This window comes from Dromiciops gliroides, chromosome 2 (assembly GCF_019393635.1).
Source record: "Dromiciops gliroides isolate mDroGli1 chromosome 2, mDroGli1.pri, whole genome shotgun sequence".
NCBI classification, from domain to species: Eukaryota; Metazoa; Chordata; class Mammalia; order Microbiotheria; family Microbiotheriidae; genus Dromiciops; species Dromiciops gliroides.
The window spans coordinates 372,773,173-372,798,055 of NC_057862.1; the positions used below are offsets into that span (position 1 = coordinate 372,773,173).

General features: G+C 41.2%; 1 protein-coding gene across 2 annotated transcripts in view; it reads right to left on the reverse strand.

The window, feature by feature from the left end:
- The window catches only part of TM9SF4 (transmembrane 9 superfamily member 4), a 76,838-nt gene that overhangs the window by 32,816 nt on the left and 19,139 nt on the right, over positions 1-24,883 (reverse strand). Inside the window, exons 1-3 of one of the 2 annotated variants that reach the window (XM_043983745.1) lie at positions 24,153-24,194; positions 3,906-4,022; positions 1,763-1,862 (exon numbers count right to left, since the gene is read on the reverse strand). In XM_043983745.1, coding sequence (XP_043839680.1) covers positions 1,763-1,862; positions 3,906-4,022; positions 24,153-24,158 — 223 coding nt within the window. In that variant the 5' untranslated portion in view covers positions 24,159-24,194. Of the gene's footprint in view, positions 1-1,762; positions 1,863-3,905; positions 4,023-24,152; positions 24,195-24,883 lie in introns of those variants that run through there. The other variant, XM_043983744.1, reaches the window with a different exon arrangement.

Genomic DNA, 24,883 nt, shown 5'->3' on the forward strand with positions numbered 1-24,883 from the left:
ATGGTGGTGCCATTAAGAGAGAGAGAGAGAGAGAGAGAGAGAGAGAGAGAGAGAGAGAGAGAGAGAGAGAACTTGGGGGAGAAGCAGCTTTGGGGGAGAGCAGATGAGCTCCACGCCTGGCTGTGCTTCTCACTCTCTGGACTTCAACACCATGCCTCAAGAGCTGTATTCTCACCCAGGAACTTCCTTCTTTGTCCTAGAATGTCCATCAGCTCAGCTTCCAGGAGCATCCTTCCCTCAAGCTGGCCCCTTTTCCCATTGGTGAGTTCCTTCTGGGGCCTTCATTCTGTGGAGGGGCCCAGGCCCGTCAGCCTTTACTCTTCTGCTGGCTCAGCTCCTGGATTTCTGGATTTAATGCCATGCCCCCACCGCCACCCAGTTCTGTTTTGTGTTTTCTCTTCCCCCATTAGAATATAAGTTCCTAGAAGCCAAAGACTGTCTTTCTTTTTGCTTATATCTGTATCCCCAGTGCTTAGCATAGTCTCTGGCTCACAGCAATTGCTTAATACATAAATGATGTCTTGGGTTTTAAACAAAGTGTGTTTAAAGCCATGGCAGTTCACTCATATTTTTGGATAATTATTCCTTCAGGCTGTGGAGACAGCCAAAAGGAGGCCAAAAAGATGGAACTGAAGTTCTAGGGAAGGTAGGAGGTCAGAGAGAGATTTAAGAGTTCTCTGCATAGAAATGATCATTGAAACCATGGTAGTGTATAAGATCAACAAAGAAGAACATGTAGAGAGAAAACTGGGACATAGCCATATTTGAAGGAGGATACAGACAAATAAGCCATTGAATTTGATGGTAAGGAGGTCATTAATGCCTTGGAAAGAGCAGCTTCAGTACAGCAGTGGGGACACATGACAGACTACAAAGGATTTGGGAGTGGTTGGCAAGAAAGAGGCAAAAGTACATATAGACTAAAGTAAGAGTTTGGCAGTAATGGGGAGGAAAGAAGCTGAATGGATGGCAGGGTCAAGGGAAAGTTTATTTTATGAAAGGAAGCTCTGAACATCTTTATAGACTCAGGGGAAGGTGACAAACATGAGAGGCGGAGCTAGGTAGCAGAGAACATGGAATAGAGGGGTACACATCTAGAAAAGGCAGCTTTAAGAAGGAAGAAGAAAGAGGTGTGGGGGAGTGAGGACACTGGGATGATAAGAAGGATGAATGAAGTTGAGGAAATTCACACTGGATGGTCTCAATCTTCTTAGGAGGCAAAGTGAATCTTCTGTTAAGGGGAGGGAACAGAGAACCAGAGGTGATCTCGGAATGAGGGGCACTCTGGAAGAGGACCCGCATGGGAAGGGTAGGGGTTTTGTCCATGCAGAGGATAACAGGAAGACAATGGGGTCCAGGCAAATTGGTTCATAAAACACCAGGAGGTGAAAGGGGTAAGGGTTCAGAGACAAAGAGGTGGAAGAGATTACAAACAACAAACTTTTCAGCTCACCAGGTCCTATCTCTACCTTCCCCTCATTTTACTCCTTATGGAGTGGGGAAGGTACAGAGGGTAAGTAAGGAAGATATATAAAAACAGCCTGTTCATTGATTGGTAGATAAACTTTTACTGGACAGGAGTAGATATTATACTAGTTCTGCTCCCAACTCTGCTCACTTTTACAGTTAGGATAATTATTCTATCAGCCTGAGGACCAGCATCTGACTGATAGACCTAGAAATAGCCAAAGAGAAAAGACCTGAGAGGGACACTAATGCTTCCTTGGGGAAGGCTGTCAGGAGGGAGGAAGGAACAGCTTACCAAGATTTTCTGCCTTATATGTTATCTTCTTGGGCTGGCAGAATGGCAGTGAGTAATATTCATAGGGCAGCTGAGTACGAGAACTTGTCAGCTTCACAGCCTGGAGGGAAGAAAAGAGAGAGGGCATTATCCTTAAACCAGGCAAAATAGAATTTGCTACACTCTTCCTCTTAGATAAAGAATTTTCTATACTTCCTGACCCTTGGCACATTCTCACTAAACTTTTCCAGCAGGAGATAGCGAATATCCAGATCACAAAAATCAAATGTGAAATACTTAGCTTTTTTGAGGTTCAGACTTCAGTCCTTCAAATGACCTACAATGTCCTTAGTCTGGAAGCAGACTGTAACCCCTGATATCTTAGTATGTGGTTTCCTGAGTTGCCATTATGCCCACCCCTCTCCCCAATATCATCCCCTGGCAGCCAGCACTTGGGAGATGAAACTTCTTTGAATTTGGCTAAATAGGTTCTTTTTTCTTGGCCTTTACTCAATTCAATTCAATAAATATTTATTAAGTGCCTATGTATCAGGGTACCTTTCTAAGCACTAGGGATACAAAAAAGAGGCAAAAGAAAGTCCCTGCCCTCAAGGAGCTTACAATCGAACAGGGGAGACAACATGCAAACAAATATCTACAAAATAAGTAATATCCAGGATAACTAGGAAATAACAGAGGGAAGATTAGAAAAGTGAGGCTGGGATTTTAGCTCAGACCTAAAGTAAGTCAGGAGGTCAGTAGGAGGAATGGAGGGGGAAGAGTATTCCAGGCATGAGGGGGCAGCCTGAGAGAATGCCCAGAACCAAGAGATGGAATGTTTGGTTGAAGTAACAGTCAGGAGGTAAGTGTCACTGGATTAAAGAGTACCCGTTGCGGAGTAAGAGTCCCTATTGGAAAAAAAAGAAATAAAAAAGAGTCCCTATTGGAAAGGTGGGGGGAGGCTAGGATATGATGGGTTTTAAATGCCGAACAGTATTTTGTATTTGGTCCTGGAGGCAATAGGGAGCCACTAGAATTTGATAGTGGGAATGACATGACTGGACCTGTGTTTTAGGAAAATTACTTTAGTGGCTAAATGGAAAATGGATGTGGATCTGAGGGAGGCAGACCCACAATGATGCTATTGCAATAATCAAGGTATGAGGTGATGAGGTGGCAGTGTCAAGAGGAGAGAAGGGGATGTATTCCAGAATTTGCAATGGTGAAATGAACAGACCTTGGCAATAGCTTGGATATGGGGGGGGGGGGGGGCAGCGGGGTGAAAGATAGTGACGGATCCAGGATGACTTCTAGGTTGTGAGTCTGAGGGGTTGCCCACTACAGTGATAAAGAAGGTAGGAGGGGTATTCAAAGCTATGTTAGCCTGGAGGGACCAAGGTTTTCCAGCTACTAGGTGTAGCTTTAAAGAACTCAGGGTCACTTCCATGTTATGATGAGGGAACACTTGTGGAAGGAATGTGAGACTATTAGTGATTAATGAGTAAATGTACTCAATAGTTAATAAAATGTACTTAATGAGAACACCAAGTTGTATTTATATCATGTTGTCCAAGGAAAATCTCTTTGATAGTCTTTGAGGTGCAGAGAAAGAAAATGTTATCCCTCAATTTATTGGTGGAAAAACTGAGGCATATACAAGTTAAGTGCCTTGCTTTGGTCATGGTCATAAAGTGAGATGGAGGAAGAACGAGGAATAGATCCAAGGTCTCTTCTTTATCTGTTAGGTAAAGCTCCTCTCTTATAGCCACACTCGGGGTAAAACTGAAACAAAGAGGGGCTTTAGATGGTACAGCACCTGTGACCAAACCCTAGCAACCAGGAATTAAAAAACACCCCACCCCCCCCGCAAAAAAACCCCCAAAACCCCACAACCTAAGCCACACTAAAATGACTTAAACTACACTAAACTCCAGGCCTAGTGAATGTTTTACCAGTTGGATACATAAAGAGGTCAGGATGGCCATTTCTCTAGTCCAAAAGCCAAAATACTAGAGAAATGAGGAGCCAGTCCAAAGTAAAGGCAAGCAGTACCCTTTACTGTTTACTTCAGCACCTTCCTCTCCTATCTAAGGATGAAGAATTCTGTTAAACCAAGGATTCTCTCTGTTCTCTCTTTCTCTCTGCAAGTGTAGTATATACTTACCTTGATTTCTACAGGGTCATTCTGGTGGAAGTTGATTGGTGCAACCCCAGGAACATAGAAGGAACTTGTTCCACAAACAAGAGAGAGAAGCCCTAGTGCCCGTGGCAGCAACCAGCCCTGCAAAGAAGAGAAGTCAGATTTGATAAGGCAAAAAGGATCATAAGGGGCAGCTAGATGGTGCAGTGGATAGAGCACCGGCCCTGGAGTCAGGAGTACCTGAGTTCAAATCCGGCCTCAGACACTTAACACTTACTAGCTGTGTGACACTGGGCAAGTCACTTAACCCCAATCGCCTCACTAAAAAAAAAAAAAAAAAAAAAGGATCATAGGTTTTTGAGTTGAAGGGTCCTAAGCCATCATTTAATCCATCTCCCTCACTCTGATGAGGAAGCTGAGGAACAGAAAGGTTAAGTGATTTGCTCAATATTATATACATGGTAAGTAGCAAAGCTGGTACCCAAACTCAAGTCTTCTGACTTTAAATTCAATATTCCTGGCACCATGCCATGATGCCTTGGAGATTCTGGGGAGCATCACCCAATGGACAGATAAAGTCACTGAAAATAAACCCCGATCAATCCTGCTACTGACAAGTATTTTTGTCTGAGAAGGCCAAACCATTTTATATTTGCTGTTTTCCGGTGGTTCTATATGGCAGTCTTTTTTTGATATAAAATTTATACGTTTATTATCAAAGAACAATTCAAAAAGTTATTTACATAATCGTACATGTATAACCCATATCTGATTGCTTGAGGCTTCAGGGTAGGGTAAGGGAAGGAAGGATAAAACTTGGAAACCCAAACTATAAATAAATAAAAATGTTTATTACATTAATCCCCCCCAAAGAAATGACATTATAGTCTTCATTCCAAAAGAAACATCTCATCCCTCATTCAAGCTTTCCTTACCCCCAAAAGGGAACTTTCCATTGTCTATAAAAGCTTTGGCCTGTCTGAGAAAGATGTCTCTAAGCCATCTCCTCCCCTCCAGGAAGTCTTTAACTTCCCTCTTGGTCACTTTCTCTAGTGCCCCGCCCCCCCCTCAAAAGACCACTTTATTCTTTTAAAAAAATTGTTATTTGGGTTGGTGGTGAGGCAATTGGGGTTAAGTGACTTGCCCAGGGTCACACAGCTAGTAAGTGTCATGGGTCTGAGGCTGGATTTTAACTCAGGTCCTCCTGAATCCAGGGCCAGTGCTCTATCCACTATGCCACCTAGCTGCCCCTTAAATTAATTTTTAAAATTTTTTCTCAGTCACATATAAAGATGTTTTTTGAGTTCCTAATTTTTCTCCCACCCTCCTTTCCCTCCTGCCTCCCGAGGCCAGCAAGCAATTTGATATAGATTATACATTACTATCATGTTAAACATATTTCCACATTAATCAGAACAGAAGGAAAAAAAATGCAAGAGGGAATAAACAAGAACAATAACAAAAAAGCAACAACAAAAGTGTAAATTATGCTTCGGTCGCCATAGTTCCTTTTCTGAATGTGGAGAGCATTTTCCACCATAAGTCTTTTGACACTGTCTTGGATCATTGTGATGTAGGAGGTGAAAAAATGGTAAATAGAAAAACCTAAGACCCAAGCTCTAGTACAGATATTAGCTCTAAAAGGGAGTCAGATCCCAGTTAATGGATAACATATGTTAGGTTCTCATACCCATAGTGATCAACATCCATAACGGACCAGAACAGATCAGGTCAAAATAACAATAAAGGAAAAAGACGACCTATAGAAATTCTAATGAAAAATGATTATATTTTGAAACTAGCCATGGGAATCAGAGAAAGAGACGTGCAGAAAAGGCCAAATTTGTCCCCAGATTCACCTTATGACTTGTAAACCCCCAAAACACACATCTCCACTGAAAAAGGTACCTGCCTTGGGGGTTGGCTTAGGACCCCCAGGAACTCCAAATTAGGATAAACCCTCCCCTGTAACACCCCTAGGTGGAGAATAGTATAATGAGTAGGACAGGCCCTCCCTGGTACCTCCCCAAGGTGAGATTATTATAATGAGACTGATAATCAATTTATGTATAGGTATAAATATACTGTCTTTTCTTTCACTATTCAAGAGACACCTTTCTACTATTCTGGGTTCTCTCCCTGTGGTCACCCACAGTATTGCAATAAAATTTGGGAAACTGAGTCACTGAGTCTTATAATTCTTTGCGATGACTCACAATCAATTGGACCCCCAAATTCTAGCCCACATCAATTGTATTGCTGAGAAGAGTTAAGTTTATTGCAGCTGATCATCACAAAATGTTGTTGATATTGTGTACAATGTTCTCTTGGTTCTGCTCATTTCACTCAGCATCAATTCATGTAAATCTTTCCAAGTTTTTCTGAAATCCATCTGCTTATCATTTCTTACAGCACAATAGTATTCTATTGATATAGGAGGCAAAAAAGGAGTTAATAGAAAAACCTAAAACCACAACTTGTTTAGCCTTTCCTCAATTGATGGGGATTCCCTCAATTTCCAATTCTTTGCTACCACAAAAAGCAGCTATGAATATTTTTGTACATATGAATCATTTCCCCCTTTTTTATGATCTTTGGGATATAGACTGTTATAGGCCTAGCACCCCCAAAATTCTCTGGGGTAAATCAAAAGAACCTTCTCCTTGAGAAACTAAACCAAAGGATAGACACACCTAACCAGTCTCCCCAACCCCTCAGGGAGATGAGAGTGGGTGTGGCTGCTGCCTTTGTGGCCTGAGGAGCAGAGAGATGGCTTGAGAGATCCAGAGCCACCCCTCACCCAACTTCCCCCAGTCACCACCAGTGGGGGGCGGTCCTCCCTCAATAGGGGAACTTTCCACAGTCAGTTGATCACCTCATCTGACCACCATCGGACTTCTACAAAAGTACCTGCCTGTCTCCTGCTCGAGGAGATAGGTATCTCAGAGCCACGCCTCTGTGCTATGTCTTCTCCCCATGAGAAATCCAAGGATTTCTCTCTTGGTTTCCTTTCTCTAGCACCCTAAATAAACTATTATTTTATTCTAATTGGATTTGTGTGCAAGAGGGTATAGTTCTTTAAAGAGGAATTCCTAATGTTATAGACCTAGCACCCCAGAAGTTTTCTGGGGTACATCAAAGAACCTTCTCCTCGAGAAACTAAACCAAAGGACAGATACACCTAAAGAGATAAGTGGCAGTGGATCAGGACTGAGCCAGCTCTAGGACTACCACCTTTCATTCCACCCTTGAGGAGATAAGATTAGGTGTGGTTGCTGCCTTTGTGGCAGCAGGAGGAGAGAGATGGCTTGAGAGATCAGCAGCCACCCCTCACCCAATTCCCCCAGCCACCACCAGTGGGGGATGGTCCTCCCTCAGTAAAGGAACTTTCCAGTCAGATGATCACCCCCATCAGTCCTCTATAAAAGTACCTGCCTGTCTCCTGCTTGAGGAGATTGGTATCTCAGAGCCATGCTCTGTGCCATGCCTTCTCCCCATGAGAAGAAGTCCAGGGATTTCTCTCTTGGTTTCCTTTCCCTAGCCCCTAAATAAACTATTATCTTATTCTATTGGATTTGTGTGAAAGAGGGTATAAGTCTTTAAAGAGGAACTGCTAAGGACCCCTACTCCTTTCCCAAACCCCCTACTCTATTTCCCCATAACACTAAGAACCCCTATCCCAAACCCCCACCCTATTTCCCCATAACATAGACCCAGTAGTGGTATTGCACAGTTTTATAGCCTTTTGGACATGGTTAAAAATTGCTCTCCAGAATGGTTGGATCAGTTCACAGCTCCACCAACAGTGCATTAGTGTTCCAATTTTCCCATATCTTCTCGAAGGACCACTTTATTCTAATTGGACCTTGTGAGAGAGTTGTAATTCTTTAAAGAGGAATACCTAAGGACCCCCACACCACCTATTTCCCCTGTGACAGGCTCAACTACATAAAATGGTGATCAATAATACAAAATAGGGGGCAGCTAGGTGGCGCAGTGGATAAAGCACCTGCCCTGGATTCAGGAGGACCTAAGTTCAAATCTGACCTCAGACACTTGACACTTACTAGCTGTGTGACCCTGGGCAAGTCACTTACCTTCATTGCCCTGCAAAAAAAAAACAACAAAACCAAAATAAAATAATACAGAATAGCCTCATAGGAAAGGCTGTAATGTCCCTTCCCAGACCCTTCCTCTCTCATTCAGGATCTATGATTTTCAGGATACAGCACAAATGTCACCTTTTATCATGAAGCCTTTCCTGATCCAATCCACTCCACCCCAATCCCAGGCAAAACAGGATTTTTCTTTTCTTGGCCCTCAAATAACAACACTGCACCTCTCACACTTGTATATTTCCTTTAGCACTTTGGATCTCTCCTTTGTCCTCATCACATTTTACCTTGTAAAATAATAGTATTCTTTCTTCCTGTTCTTATAAAGAGTAACTATACAGGCATCATGCATATCCTATGGCACTTCACCTTCTTTCCAACACAGGTACAACAATTCATGCAGGGGTTTTAAGAGAACGTTTTTAGAGCATTTATAATAACAGTGGAGACAGGAGTGACTGTAACAACTTCAGAGGAATTTCACTTCTCATCATTGTTAGGAAGATGTTTGCCAAGGTCATCTTGCTTAGACTACGTAAATTTGCTGACCGTGTTTACCCCAATCACAATGTGGCTTTCAAGCAGGGAGGTCAACTATAGATATGATTTTCTCGCTTTGCCAACTGCAAGAAAAGTGCAGAGAACAAAGAAAACTCCTCTTCATTGCCTTCATAGACTGACCAAAGCGTTTGATATGGTTAACAGAGAAGGTCTTTTCAAAATTCTCTCAAGAATTGGTTGCCCTCCTAAACTCCATAGCCTGATTCGCTCTTTTCATTGCAACATGCAGGGTGTCATACAGTTTGAAGGCAACACCTCTGAAGCATTCAGCATAAACAGCAGAGTCAAGAAAGGGATGTGTGCTTGCTCCCACTCTGTTTGGAATTGTCTTCTCCATGCTGTTACGTCATGCTTTTGGTTCGTCAACTGATGGCATCTATCTGCATTCCCCGGTCGGATGGAGGCCTGTTCAATGTTTCACGTCTGAGATCCAAAACCAGAGTGAGGGGTAGCACCTGTAGAGAGCTGCTTTTCGCCGATGATGCCACACTTGCCTGTCATTCAGAGCGTGAATTGCAGACCTTGATGGATTGTTTCTTCCAAGCTTGCATGACTTTGGTCTAACCATTAATCTTAAAAAGACGAAAGTCTGTGTCAGAGTGCTATGTCGCCTCCACTGATACACATTGATAGCTACCAGCTGGATGTCCTAAGCCAATTCTCATATCTTGGCTCTATTGTCAGTGACAATTTGTCACTTGATTCTGAGATCAATCAGAGGATTGGAAAAGCTACTTCAAGCATGTCTAAGCTTGCCAAGCGTGTCTAGGCAAACAGTAAACCGACAAGACAAACCAAATTTGCCGTCTATAGAGCATGTGTCCTGAGTACCTTACTGTATGGCAGAGAAACATGGACTATATACACTAGACAAGAGAAGAAGCTTAACAGCTTCCACATGCGCTGACCTTTGGTGCATCCTTGGCATATCTTGGTCAGACAGGATCACCAACACAGGAGTGCTCCAACGCGCACGCGCAAGTTCTGAGCATCTACATGCTACTGAAACAAAGATGGCTGTGCTGGCTCGGTCATGTGCACTGCATGCAAGATGGGCACATTCCTAAAGACCTACTCTATAGTGAGTTAGCCTCAGGCCAAAGACCTCGAGGATGGAGTCAGTACTCAGGAGCAGCTTGCTCCCAGCTGAGATGGGCCTCCAAGCTCTGGAGGAAGAAAAACGAATGAGATACAGGAACCAACGGGCAACAGAGAGCACAGTTTTCCGATGTCCTCATTGCAGCAGGAGCTGCAGCTCCTGTATCGGACTGCACAGCCACATAGTGGCCTGTGGCTTTTTCAAGGCGCTGATCCATGGTCATTCGCGACTGGCGGAAGCCTACTCTTCCCGTTAGGTTGTAAATTCTTTGAGGGCAAGGTCTATGTTGCTTTTTACTTTGTAACCCCAATGCCTATTACAGTAGTTACTAGGTAAATGTCCATTGAATTGACTGCTCCATCTCACATTATAGTTACTTGTATGTGTGTCTCATTTTCCCTATTAGATTACAAGCTTTGTGTGGGCAGGAATAAGGATCTTACTCATCTTTGTATTTCTTCCACAGTCTAGTCCAGGGGTATCCAAATGGAATATATGCTAGATAAATGGTGAACTGACCTGAAGTAATGCTAACACAGTGGGAAGAAAAATGGATTTGGAGTCAGAAGACCTAAATTAGGAACCACTTTTACTATTTGTGTAATGTTGGGCAAATTACTTAACTTCTCTTGGGCCTCAGGTTCTTCCTAGATATAGTCTTTAAGGACCCTTCTACTTCTAAATCCTATGACCTTCTATACTATAAATCCCTCCAGGCCAGAATCCAAGTCTAATAGGTAATTGAAAAACATTTTTCAGTGAGGATAGTGATGAAACTACATCCTCCTATAAAAGAGACTAAATACAGCTGATTAGGAGCCAATACAGTCCATTTTGCCCCAGTATACTACACACTAGCCTCTGTCCCATTCCTATGTAATCTGTTGCTTAGAAAGATACTTACAACCTCTTTTGGCTTTCAGTTTGATTAAATCCAATAATTTACTTCAGTTCCTTCTCTTCGGAAAAAGAATCTTACTATCTTACTTCAGCTAAGTTGCCCCAGGAAATTCAAGGGTTAGAGTTACAAGGTGAAAGGAAGACCCAAAGCCAGCCTCCTTTAATTCACATTAGTGAGAAAGCTTCAAAACAGACACAAGGATGCAGGAAACAAAAAGGATCACGACAAAGGGCTCCATTTTCTCTTTATTAAAACTGGACCCTCGGGGCAGCTAGGTGGCACAGTGGATAGAGCACCGGCCCTGGAGTCAGGAGTACCTGAGTTCAAGTCCGGCCTCAGACACATAACACTTACTAGCTGTGTGACCCTAGGCAAGTCACTTAACCCCAATTGCCTCACTAAAAAACAAACAAACAAACAAACAAACAAAAAAACAAAAAACTGGACCCTCTCCTACCTCCATGGTTAGAACGGACTCATTCATGTTCTTGCCTATTTAAATCTCCCTTTCCTCCAAAGGCCCAGTTTCCCCCTCCTCCCTACATTTCACCAAGTTCCCAGAAGGCAAGGACCGGATTGTTTACACCTTCTATTTCAGGTATCTACCGGGTGCCTAATAAACATTTGTTGAATGAAAGAATGAAAACAAAAAAGGTTAAGTATGACAAGAAACAAGTTAAGGGCCAGGACGACTTTTAGGATAACAGACACTGGAGCTGAAATAAAAATCTAAGGTAACATGATCACTGTTGTGGGTCTAGCACCCCAGAAGTTTCTGGGGGTACATCAAAGAACCTTCTCCTTGAGAAACTAAACCAAAGGACAGATACACCTAAAGAGATAAGTGGAACCTGATTGGGACTGAGCTAGCTCAGGGACCACCACCCTTCATTCCAGTCTCCCTACCCCTGGGGGAGATAACATTAGGTGTGGCTGCAGCCTTTGTGGCAGGAGGAAGAGAGAGATGGCTTGAGAGATCAGCAGCCACCCCTAACCCAATTCCTCATCCACCACCAGTGGGAGATGGTCCTCCCTCAATAAGGGAACTTTCTACAGTCAGATGATCATCCCCATCATCCTCTATAAAAGTACCTGCCTGTCTCCTGCTGGAGGAGATTGGTATCTCAGAGCCATGCTCTGTGCTATGCCTTCTCCCCATGAGAAGTCCAAGGATTTCTCTCTTGGTTTCCCTTCCCCAGCACCTAAATAAACTATTATCTTATTCTACTGGATTTGTGTGCAAGAGGGTGTGATTCTTTAAAGAAGAATTCCTAAGGACCCCAACCCCTATCCCTTACCCAAACCCCCACCCCCATTTTCCTTATAACAATCACTGTCTTCAAATACCTAAAGGGTTATTATCAAGCAGAACACAGAAAAGAATTCCCTATGGCCCCAGGGGGTAGAATCGGAGCATCTAGAAATTGGAAAGATCCTTAAAATTATCTAATACAATAATTCTCAGAAATTAATCCCATTCACAATATCCCTAACAAGGAATGCTCATCTAGGTTTCATTCCATTCTCGAATGGTTCAAACTGGTAGAAAAGACCTCTCATAATGATGTGGGCAGAATTTGGGGTCAAATTGGTCGGAGTCGTCCCAAAAGAATTACAAGACTCAGTGACTCAGTTTCCAAGTTTTATTGCAATACTGTGGGTGACCACAGGGAGAGAACCAGAATAGTGGTAAGGTGTCTCTTGAATAGTGAAAGAAAAGACAGTTATATTTATACTATAGATAAATTGATTATCAGTCTCATTATAATAATCTCCACCTTGGGGAGGTACAAGGGAAGGCCTGTCCTACTCATTATAATAATCTCCACCTTAGGGAGATACAGGGGAGGGTTTATCCTAATTTGGAGTTCCTGGGGTCCTAAGCCAACCCCCAAGGCAGGTACCTTTTTCAGTGGAGGTGTGTTTTGGGGGTTTACAAGTCATAAGGTGAATCTGGGGACAAATTTGGCCTTTTTTGCGAATGTCTCTTTCTGTTTCCCATGGCTAGTTTCAGAGTTTTCATTAGAATTTCTATACCTTGTCATTTTATTTAAGGTCTTATCGTTATATGACCTGACCCTTTATGGTCCCGTTATGGGTACTGATCACTGTGGGTATGATAACCTAGCATCCTGATTTGTAAGTTATCCATTAACTGGGGTCTGACTCCCTTTTGGAGCTAATATCTGAATTAGGGCTTGGATCTTAGGTTTTTCTGTTAACCCTTTTTTTCACCTCCTATATCAATAGGACATTTCATTTCTCATCCCAGTGTCTTTGGCCTTGCCCTCCCCTACCTCCTGTCTCTTAGAATTGTGTTTCTTAAATAATTAGACTATTTTAAAAAATTAATTGTGGGGGCAGCTAGGTGACGCAGTGGATAGAGCACTGGCCTGGATTCAGGAGGACCTGAGTTCAAATCTGGCCTCAGACACTTAACATTTACTAGCTGTGTGACTCTGGGCAAATTTCTTATCCCCAATTGCCCTCACCAAAATAATAATAATAATAATTGTGGGGGGCAGCTAGGTGGAACATTGGATAAAGAACTGGCCCTGGATTCAGGAGGACCTGAGTTCAAATGCGGCCTCAGACACTTGACACTTATTAGCTGTGTGAGCTTGGGAAAGTCACTTAACTCTCATTTTCCCACCAAAAAAAACTTCTGACACCCCCCCCCCCCAAACCAAAACCAAAACCAAAAAAATTGCGGTGGATATTGGCTGTAAGCATTTTAAGATTTTATTACTATATCAGTAAAGGATTGACCACCACGTTCTCCCTAACTTTCATAGTCCAGACTGCTGTCTCAAGAGGGAGGGGCCAAGTCAAGAGTTGCCCTGGCTCAGCCAAGGGTTTTATCCTCTTTTGATGGTGGGGGTGCGGGTGGGGGTCCTTATACATTGATCAAAACTAATTGTTAGCATCAATCAATTCCATTGGTTGACATGACTTGAGGGGTGGTCTACATTAAAAATGAACTCTACAGATGGCATCAGGGAGTAGAATGTAAAAGACCCTCCTCAAGTTCCTTAAGGCAAAGTCCATTATCTAGGTGTGGTCCTTCACTGAGCTAGACAAAAGTAAATGTTGATTTACTCCTGAAATATAATGAGCTGAAAACTGCTTCCCTGAAACTTCTTATTAATTCAGCACCTATGGTGGCTTCTAGTCCAGCTTTGCTATTATTCCTACTCTAGGACCTTTTGGGCATGTTTCCTTTTCAGCAGTGTGAGGGATTAATCTAGAGCATCTGCAAGGTCTCTTCCACCTTGGACATTCTATTATTCTGTGCCTGGCCCTGAAATGAGCTAAGACATTATTATGTCTGACCTGCAGAAACTTATACTCTAGAAGAGTAGATAAGATCTGTATATATTTACAATATAAAACAGGATATGAATATAAAGCTGGTTGATGGCTTGTTACAATTTGGGCAAGATCTCATTTGTATAGTAGAACAGGAAGAACTAACCGTACATTATTATAGTGGAAAGAGCATAGGATTTGGAGTTTGAATGTATGGTCTGAATACCAGTTAGCTTTGCCTTTGCTACTCAGTCATTTCAGAGTCATCTGACTCTTTCTGACCCTATTTGGGGTTTTCTTGGCAAAGATACTGGAATTTTTTTGCCAATTTCTTTCTCCAGTTCATTTGACAGATGAGCAAACTAGGGCAAACTGGTTAAGTGACTTGCCCAGGGTCACACAGCTAGTAAGTATCTAAGGCTAGATTTGAACTCAGAAGATCATTCTTCTTGATTCAGGCCCTGAATATTTTATCCACTCCACCACCTATCTCTGCTACTGACTACCTACTTAAATAACCTTGGGCAAATATTTTAACCTCTATGGTTCTCAATTATTTTAAATAAGGGAGCAGACACGATGATCTCTACAGCTTCCTTCCAGATCTGGATACTATAATCCTAATAATAACAGTTATTACATAGTTCTTTTACATACATCATCTATACACCTCAAAGAGTTGATGTGATAAAAATGCATTTACCTTAGAGTATCTATAAATGCGAGCTATAATTTAGTAATCTTAAGCATCACATTTCCAGGAACAGTCTAGTCAAAACAGATTCGATAATAACTACTGCAAAGAGAGATTCAGTATACATACATCAGCGAGAGAGACAGCAATTTCTAGTCCTACACTTCACACCTAACAAGGATAAATGATGTTGGTTTCTGTAAGTTCTTTTCATGGGAGCTTAGCTGGGACAAGAGAAGACTTGGAGGAATACGAATGCTGTATTCAAATTATACAACTATATACACATAATGTAGGGAATGGAGAAGAAAGAGGAGGAAAGGGTGAGGGTAAGGGTAAAAGGTAATATGAAAAGATGGTGACTTTTACTAACTGGGAGATATACAAGGTTGCTGGGATGGAAATGATATAACTATGGGAGAAACTAACTACACTCTCAGAATTTATAATTGGGAAGGCTAGGTATGCACTATATGATTTGGGGAAAGCACATTTCAAAGGGTTAACAGTAGAACCTCATGGACTAAAATTCTTTATAGGATAAGTCAGCCCAGAAGGGTTGGAAAAACCTAAACATGGAAATTCTGTGCAAGAAAAGGGAAACAATTCCAATGAGGAAAAGAAATGAGATTTAACTGAAGTGACGATGTGATGCACAGGGATTTAAACTGACCAGTTGAATTTTAAAAAGTTATCAATGGGGGGCAGCTAGGTGTACAGTGGATAAAAGTAACAGTCCTGGATTCAGGAGGACCTGAGTTCAAATCTGACCTCAGATACTTGACACTTACTACTGTGTGACCCTGGCAAGTCACTTAACCCTCATTGCCCTGCAAATAAATAAATTAAGAAAAAAAAAGTTATGTGCACTCTCTAAAGCAATTTGGAATTGTGCAAACAACAGGACTAAAATGTCCATGCCCCTTGATCCAGAGATTCCACAGCTAGGTCTATACCCCAAGGAGGTCACTGATTAAAAAAGCTCCATATATACAAAAATATTTGTAGCAGCACTTTTTGTGGTAGCAAAGAGCTAGAAATAAAATATATGGCTATCACTTGGGGAATGGTGAAACAAACTGTGTTACATGAATGTAATGGAATATTGTGCATATAAGAAATGACAAAAATGATGAAAACAGAGAAGCATCAACTTTCATGAACTAATGCAAAGTAAAGGAAGCAAAGAAACACATATATACAATGACTATAACAATGTAAATGAGAACAACCATAAAACAATGGGAAATGGATGTTGCAAAATTATAAAAGCATAAAGTTGGTCCTAAAGAAGAGATTATGAAAATTTGCTTGCTTCCATTCATATTGTGAATATCAGATTTTTTTCAATGTATTGATTGATTTGCTGAATTTGTTATAAAACAGCGGCTTTAGGAGGGAGGGATACAAGGGGAGAAAAAGATAAATAAAAATAAATTTTTAATAGCAGACGGAACAAGGGCAAGTAATAGTTCATGCACAGTCCTATACAACAAGTGTCGGGGGCAGCTAGGTGGCGCAGTGGATAGAGCACCGGCCCTGGAGTCAGGAGTACCTGAGTTCAAATCCGGCCTCAGACACATAACACTTATTAGCTGTGTGACCCTGGGCAAGTCACTTAGACCCCAATTGCCTCACTAAAAAAACCAAACAAACAAACAAACCAAACAAAACAAGTGTCAAGAGTGCTAATGCTCCAAATGAACTAAGGCTAGTGGAGCATATTAAAGACAATAAAAAGGAGTTTTCTGCTAGATCAGGGGAAGAAAGGGGTCCAAGAAGGGATAAGACCAATGTGTAGAGACGATGGGACAACGATAAATAACAGAGAAAAGAAAAACTGATCAAATCCGCTACTTTACTTGTTTTCTTTGCCAAGGACAATAATTATCTTTGCACAAAACAAAAAGGATAATAATTGAGTTGATGCCCAAGATAAGCTCCAGATGATTAACTACATCCTTGGATATTAAAAAACTAGGCTGTGAATAAAATCTGAAAGATTGTGGAAAATTGGAAATGGCCCACAAGGAGAAAGGGAAAACAGGAGTACAGAATCTGTAAAACATGTCAGTGAGTTTGACTTTGATTGCTGGGAAAATTCTAGAATAGATCACTAAAGAGAGAAGAGGGGATTACAAAGATATTAGCTTATTTCATCAGGAACAGTTCAAATCCAGGCTAACCTTATTCCTTTTTGGACAGGGCTACTATTCTGGTAGATCATGAAGAATATTGTAGACACAACTTACCAGAGATTTCAGGAAAGGAAAAATTGGAGCATTATTGGACTAGATAATACAATTAAATAGATTCAGACATCAAATTGGAAGTCTCCAGTGGAGTATGCTTTTACCCTCTGTTGTTTAACATTTTAATAAAGTCATATGTCAAGCTCAACAAATTTGCACATTAAGACCAAGCTTCCATGGTTGCTAACGCACTGGATAAGAGTCTGAATTCCAAAAGATATTGATAAAGTTAAAGCACTGGGTTAAATCCAAAAAATACAAAATTTGGATAGGAACAAAACCAATTTCATAAGTACAAGATGAGAAGGCATGGTTTATATGAAAAAGACCTGTGGGTTTGAGAGAACCACAGGCTAAATAAGAATCAGCAGTATGATATAATACCAAAAAAATGCCTAAAGTGATCTTGTGCTGCATTAAGAGTGTGGCTTCCAAAACTAGGCAGTGATATAACTTCTGTACTCTGCTCTAGCCAGACAACCTCTGGAGTACTATATTCCAGTGCGGAGTGCCACAGATATGCTGGAGGGCAAGTAGAAGACAACAAGGAGGGTGAAGGGCCTAGAATCAATATCACATGAGGATTGACTTAGGGAATGGGGGATGTTTAGCCAGAAGAGAAGACTCAGAAGGGACAGACAGCTGTCTTCAAGTATTTGAAAGGCTGTCCTACAAAAGAAGGCATCTGGCTTGTTTTGCTGTTTTCATTATATTTCTTCCAGTTCCTAATTCAGTACTATCAACACAGTAGGTACACCTATGTCAATGTGAATTTAAATAATGTGGAGATTGTTGTAGTGGTAGACATTCAAGAATTATGTGTTGGGGGCAGCTAGGTGGCGCAATGGACAAAGCACCAGTCCTGGATTCAGGAGGACCTGAGTTCAAATTCAGCCTCAGACACTTGACCACTCACTAGCTGTGTGACCCTGGGCAAGTCACTTAACCCACACTGCCCTGAAAAAAAAAAAGAAAAAAGAAAAAAAAGAGTTATGTGTTCAGGTTGTTAAAGGGGTTCCCTAGATGAGTAATAAAGTCTCTAATTTTGAAGTGGTTAGGAGCAGACAGAAAGATCTTTTTTTATCCTGATCCTAGGATCAGGCAAGATAAACTGGAGTCCTGCAGTGAAGGCACAAGTTATTGACCCACCAACTCTGGGAAGGCCTCCTCACTGCCTATGGGCCTCTAGGCTTTACAGGCCCAAGGGCTCTTGCTGTTCCTCACTCCTACCACCCCTAGTCCTTTGAGTCCCTGTTTGCTCCCTCTTCTAGTGTTCTAATATGGGCATGACAGCAAGAGTTATAGGGATCAACTGAATGAAGAATGGGAACATGGGCTCCATCCTCCCTTCAACTGTCAAAATGTGGAAGTTGTCTCCAACACAACTATACCTACCCTTCACCCATCATGACCCACCATTTGCAATGCAGGAACAAGGCACTGGTTTCTCAGGGTGGTTGTAGCCTGTTATTCTATCGCCCATAGCAGTAGCTGAACAGATATTATTGGGAAAATTCCTTCCTCCCACCTCCCTTTCCTGTTCTTTCCACTCCTGGTCATTTCATGGCTAATGGCAAACACTCTGGGGAAGTGACCAGAATAAGAATAAGACCCAAATTTCCATTTTTGTTTTTGGTTGGATAGTGAGTCTCATAGTATATTGTAAAGAATTAATTTAAAAATTGGTCCCCACAATATTTATACATGTAATTGATAAATAAGGGGCAGCTAGGTGGCGCAGTAGATAGAGCACTGACCCTGGAGTCAGGAGTACCTGAGTTCAAATCCGGGCCTCAACACTTAATACTTACTAGCTGTGTGACCCTGGGCAAGTCACTTAACCCCAATCGCCTCACTAAATAAATAAATAAATAAATAAATAAATAAATAAATAGATTATAATAAAGATAAATAAGTGAACATATACTGAAGATATATGCTCAAAAACATTTTGCTGATAGGGGTGCACAAACAAAAGAATTTGGAGCTCACTGTTCTTATGTATTGTTTACTGGATGAGTCTGTCCATCAGACCTGCCAGGTTATCTGAAGCAGCCACCCTGCGAAATAAATCATCTTGAAAGTCTTAACTCAACTCATCTGAAAACTCTTCTCCAAGACTTTCTCTTCCTGGTCCCAAATGGCTAGAGATAAGGCATGTTCTCCTTGATAGAATGAGGGGCAACTCAGAGAAGTAGACTGACATTTGACATACAGAAAAACTTGCTAACAAACCAGGCTTTGACTAAGTAAACAGGAGGGCCACCAAGAGAAGTACTGAGTTCTTTCCCAATGGTGGCCACAAAGTAGAAGGCCACTTGTTAGTACATTGTAGAAGATGTTCTTATTTGGAACAGTGTAGACCAAATGGCCTTGGAGATCCCTTCCAACTCTAAGACTACCTGGAAGGCTTCAGAGGAAAGAAGCATTTGCCTTGGTTTGTATTGGTCTAAAGGGCAAAGTTAGGACCAAAAGGTCCTGGTGTCAGGAAGTAGATTTAGATTCAATATAAGATAGAAGCTGCATACATATATTATAATGACAAATTTCTTCCAGAAAAGAATTGGAATATGCTAAAGATGAGTACCAAATAATATCACAAAAAACCCCAACTACCATTTTAACAGATAGGTAAGTAGTTGTTGCTTATGTAGAAGTCATTTCCAAATAAGGTGAGTCAAACCAAATGAATCATAAGACAAAGGATCAAAACTGGACTCCACCATGTTGACAGGAACCTCTTGATCAGGAAACTAATTATATAGTGAGACAGCATTAGCCCTGTTATTCATACCTGAGCATCCTCTCGAATTCTCTGGCAGGAAGGGAGAACAAAAAACTACCACAGTCTCCATTTAAAGAAGGCTCTTGGGGGTAGCTAGATGGCGCAATGGAAAAGGCCCTGGCCCTGGATTCAAGAGGACCTGAGTTCAAATCCAGCCTCAGACACTTAACACTTACTAGCTGTGTGACCCTGGGTAAATCACTTAACCCTCATTGCCCTGTCTCCCCCCCCCCCCAAAGGAAAAAGGCTCTCAGGCCAATCATCTCTTCATTTCCTTTTCAGCTCCCCTCCTTCAGGCTGGTCTCCATCATGGCCCCTAGGCAGGTACTTACACACCCTTTCCCAGTCTCCCTTTATGTGTCATTTTTCCCCATTAGATAGTAAGCTCCTTGAAGTCAGGGACTGTCTTTTACTATCTTTTTCTCCAGAGTTTAGGACAGTGTTTGACATATAGTAGGTACTGAACAAATATTTATTGACTGAATTGATTTACAAAATTAATACAAAACTAACGGAAAGGCATACAATTAGAAAAAATATATGGTGTACAATAAAGCACCTCCCTGCCCCAGCCCACCCCCAAGTAAATGAACGAAGTAAAGGGATATCAACATTGAGTATAGGAATTTCAGATTAAAAGTTTAACCAGTGTCAATCAAATTCCATAATGAGGAGACCAAAAGAACTTAGAAACCACTTTAGTCAGCAAATATTTGATCTCCTCACTAGAAGAGCGCTGTGCAACCAAAGGCAGTATTGGTTTAAAATAAACTTGTTTGTAAAATATTAGAGGAGATGGTAGAAGATTATGAGTAGTACCACATTACAAAAGAGCAAAAAGCTGTGGAGGAGAAAAACAAATCTAAGGAGACATTGGAGAAATACCCAATTAAGTCACCCAAAGGGCTTGAAAGAAAAAGCCTGAAAGGACCCCCACACACATACACACACAAAAAGGGAAAAGAACCATTAAAAAAAACCCTTGTACCGAACTCTTTTTCACTATCTAGGTCTCTAAATAAGAATCCTAAATGTGCTATAGAAGAAAGTGAAAATGGCACTTGTTATGGACCTGGGGTACCTCAGAAGTTTCTTGGGGAAAATCAAGAACTTTCTCCTTGAAAAGCTAAACCAAAGGGACAGACACACTTAAAGAGATAAGCCCATTGGGGGGGCAGCTAGGTGTGCTGTGGATAAAGCACCAGCCCTGGATTCAGGAGGACCTGAGTTCAAATCTGGGCCTCAGACACTGAACACTTACTAGCTGTGTGACCCTGGGCAAGTCACTTAACCCCAATTGCCTCACCAAAAAAAAAAAAAAAGAGAGAGATAAGCCCATTGGGTGTGGCATGAGGAGCAGAGAGATGGCTTGAGAGATCCAGAGTCACCCCTCACCCAACTTCCCCAGTCACTACCAGTGGGGGGGACAGTCCTCTCCCAATAAGGGAACTTTCCACAGTCAGACCATCACCCCATCGGACCACCATCCGTCCTCTATAAAAGTATCTGCCTGTCTCCTGCTGGAGAAGAAAGGTATCTCAGAGGAGCCATGCCTCTGTGCCATGCCTTCTCTCCCCATGAGAAGTCCTCAGACTTCTCTTCCTTTCCCTAATGCTTAAATAAACTATTATTTTATTCTAATTGGATTTGTATGCAAGAGAGTGTAATTCTTTAAAGAGGAATTCCTAAGAACCCCCTACCCCAAACCCTCACCAATTTCCCCCATAAAAACACTGAAGAAAATTAAGATGGGGAAGCAGCTCAATTAGACCAAAGACACATGGAGGATGCTTGTGTTAATGGCGACACAATTCTGAAGGCACTGAGGGACTCTCAAAAGTTACAGGAAAGAGGGGAGGATACCAAAGATGCAGAAAAAACCAACAAAACCCTCAGGAGCTTATTACCCCAAAAGGCAACTAAAAAGATATCAATAACGACTAATTTCTATGTCCATGTTCCCATCTATATAAAATAGTTGTCAGAATAATCTACTCAGGCACTGATGACATTCTTGATAAACAGACAGGCAATGGCAAATAATATTTCACAGTTGCCTACATCTTTTCTATCATAAAAGTGACTAAAAGGTATAGAGAATACAAGATCTCACTGTGCTTACTTAATCTGATTACTAAGAAACTTTTCATCTGACAGAGTAAAAAGTTGCCTTATCTTTTTCCCAGGGAGATCATGGAGAAGGGAAAAGGACCCACATGTACAAAAATATTTACAGGTGCTCTTTTCATGGTGGCAAGGAATTGGAAAATGAGGGGTTGGCCATCAATTGGGAATGGCTGAACAAGTTGTGGTATATGAATGCAATGGAATACTATTATGCTGTAAGAAATGATGAGCAGGCGGATTTCAGAGAAACCTGGAAGGACTTGCATGAACTGATAATGAGTGAGATGAGCAGAACCAGAACACTGTATAAAGTATCAACAACATTATGGGTGGATCAACTGTGATAGACTTGATTCTTCTCAGCAATGCAATGGTCCAAGATAGTTCCAAAGGACTCATGATGGAAAATGTTCTCCAAATACAGGAAAAAAAAAAGAACTGTGGAATCTAAATGCAGATTGAACCATACTATTTCTATTGTTTTTTGTTGTTGTTTTTCTTTTTTTGAGGTTTTTCCTTTTTGCTTTGATTCTTCTCTCATGACATGATTAATGCAGAAATAAGTTTAATGTGATTGTACATACATAACCTATATCAGATTACCTGATGTCTTGGGGAGGGAGAAAAATTTGTTGTTTTGTTTGTTTTTTGTTTTTTTTTTGCGGGGCAATGGGGGTTAAGTGACTTGCCCAGGGTCACACAGCTAGTAAGTGTCAAGTGTCCAAGGCCAGATTTGAACTCAGGTACTCCTGAATCCAGGGCCAGTGCTTTATCCACTGTGCCGCCTAGCTGCTCCCCCCCCCCCCCCGAAAAATATGAAACTAGAAATCTTATAATTCTCCAATAAAGTGTCTCTTAAAGCATATGTCGAAATTTAAAGAAAATACTCTGAAAGAAGCAATAAGAGATTACTTTGCTCAATGACCCTCTGGTTATTAGCATCAAGTGAGAACAAAACAGGGAAGAAAAGGTAGCCATCACTGTCAAGGAAGATGCCCAGCACAGTGTCCAAATGAGAGGGATTCCCTACAGATGGTGAGATCTCAAGAGGTTCCTTTTTGTTTTTTGTTTTTTTTTGGTAAGGCAATTGGGGTTAAGTGACTTGCCCAGGGTCACACAGCTAGTAAGTGTTAAGTGTTTGAGGCCGAGTTTGAACTTAGGTACTCTTGAATCCAGGGCCAGTGCTTTATCCACTGCGCCCCTAGCTGCCCCAAGAGGTTCCTTTTTGAGTTTGTTTCTTTTCTTTTTCTTTTGGTGAGGCAACCTGGGGGTTAGTGTGACTTGCCCAGGGTCACACAGCTAGTAAGTGTCAAGTGTCTGAACTTAGGTCCTCCTGACTCCAGGGCTAGTGCTCTATCCACTGAGCCACCTAGCTGCCCCTCAAGAGGTTCCTTTTTATAGATGACATTGTGCTCATGCTATCTTGGCCCAAAACATTACAGAACCTCTTAAATGAGATCCATGATTGCCTAAGGATTTGGCCTAAATACCACATAAGAAAAAACAAAATAGATAAAGAATGCCTACTGTCTGTGACAATGGTATGCAAATTATGCTATAATTGGGTGGGGCAATGTATAGAATTCATCTATTAGTACTTATATCTGGACAGTCACTGCAAAAAGGATTGCAAAAGTTACTGCAGGCTGGATTGCTTTTGGGAAATTAACCAGTATTTTCCAAACTTCTTCAAGAAATGAAAGTCCAAATTCCTTTGGTTTAAAAAAAAGAAAGGATACACTGCACTGAACCCTTTCTTCTTAACAAAGGAAAACATTTAAGCAAAGCCAACTAACACTGCATCAAATAGTATATGAAGCATTCCACATTTTTCAGAGGAAGGTATTTTCTTATCAGTTCTTCAAGACTGAGATGATTCATTACAATTCAGAGTACAATAGCTATTCAGCACAGTCACTGAAAATCTCAGTCATTATGTATATCATTTTCTTGGTTTTGTTTTCTTACTATGTATTATTTCATACAAATCTTCCCATTTTTATCTCATACTTGTGATTTCTTATGCTGTAATAACATATCATTACACTAATATAAATTACATTTATATATTTCTTTAACCATTCCCCAGTTGGTACACACGAATTTTGCTTCCCCCTCCCCCCTTGCTGCTACAAGAGAGCTATCAATATTTTGCTATATTGGGACCTTTTTGTCATTGACCTCTTTGGAGCATATGTCCTGTAGTGGGATTGCTGGGTCAAAGAATATAGACAATTTAGTGTATTTTCCTTGTATAATTCTAAAGGTTTTTTTTCCATAATGGTTGGACCAATTCACAGCTCCATCAATAGTTTATTAGTGTGTCTGTCTTCCCAGTCATGCTACCCTTATTTCCATTTAAAAAATCAACTTTAGAATACATCTGAAAAAAATACATTTTCATTAACATGTTTTCTTTTTACATTACCTGCATTTCCCAATGTATCCCTTTTCTCCCTTTGCTTCCCAGAGAGATATATAAGAATAAAAGAGAGAAAAAATAGTTCAGCAAAACTAGCCAACATTATCAAAAAAGTCTTCTACAGCCATAGTCCCCTGCCTTTGCAAGAATCGGGGAGAAGCCTCTTCAGTTGTTCTTACAGTTGTTTGTCTTTCATTCTCAAAGAGGACCAATGACATCAAGAAGGTGATGTCTTGACTTTTAGTAAATTAGATTTAAGTGAGGCAGGGCTGTGAAAAGTCACCAGCCTTATTCTCTCCTCCAGAACCATCCATCTGGGTCCAATTGCAAGATATAGATGGGGATGACTGGAGACGGCCCTAGATGCAGTGGGAGACCTCTTCTATCTCTTCTTTTGGGCCAAGCTTGGTCATTACAATTTTGAATCATCCAGTTTTTATTTTTTTGTTGTCTTTCTTTCCATTGACACTGTATATATTGCTTTCCTGACTATGCCAACTTTGATTTTTATCAGGTCACAACTTCCAATGCTTCCCTCTACTGTACATATTCATCATTTCTTTCTTTCTTTCTTTTTTTTTTTTGTGAGGCAATTGGGGTTAAGTGACTTGCCTAGGGTCACATAGCTAGTAAGTGTAAAGTGTCTGAGGCCGGATTTGAACTCAGGTCCTCCTGAATCCAGGGCCGGTGCTCTATCCACTGCACCACCTAGCTACCCCCATCATTTCTTACAAAGC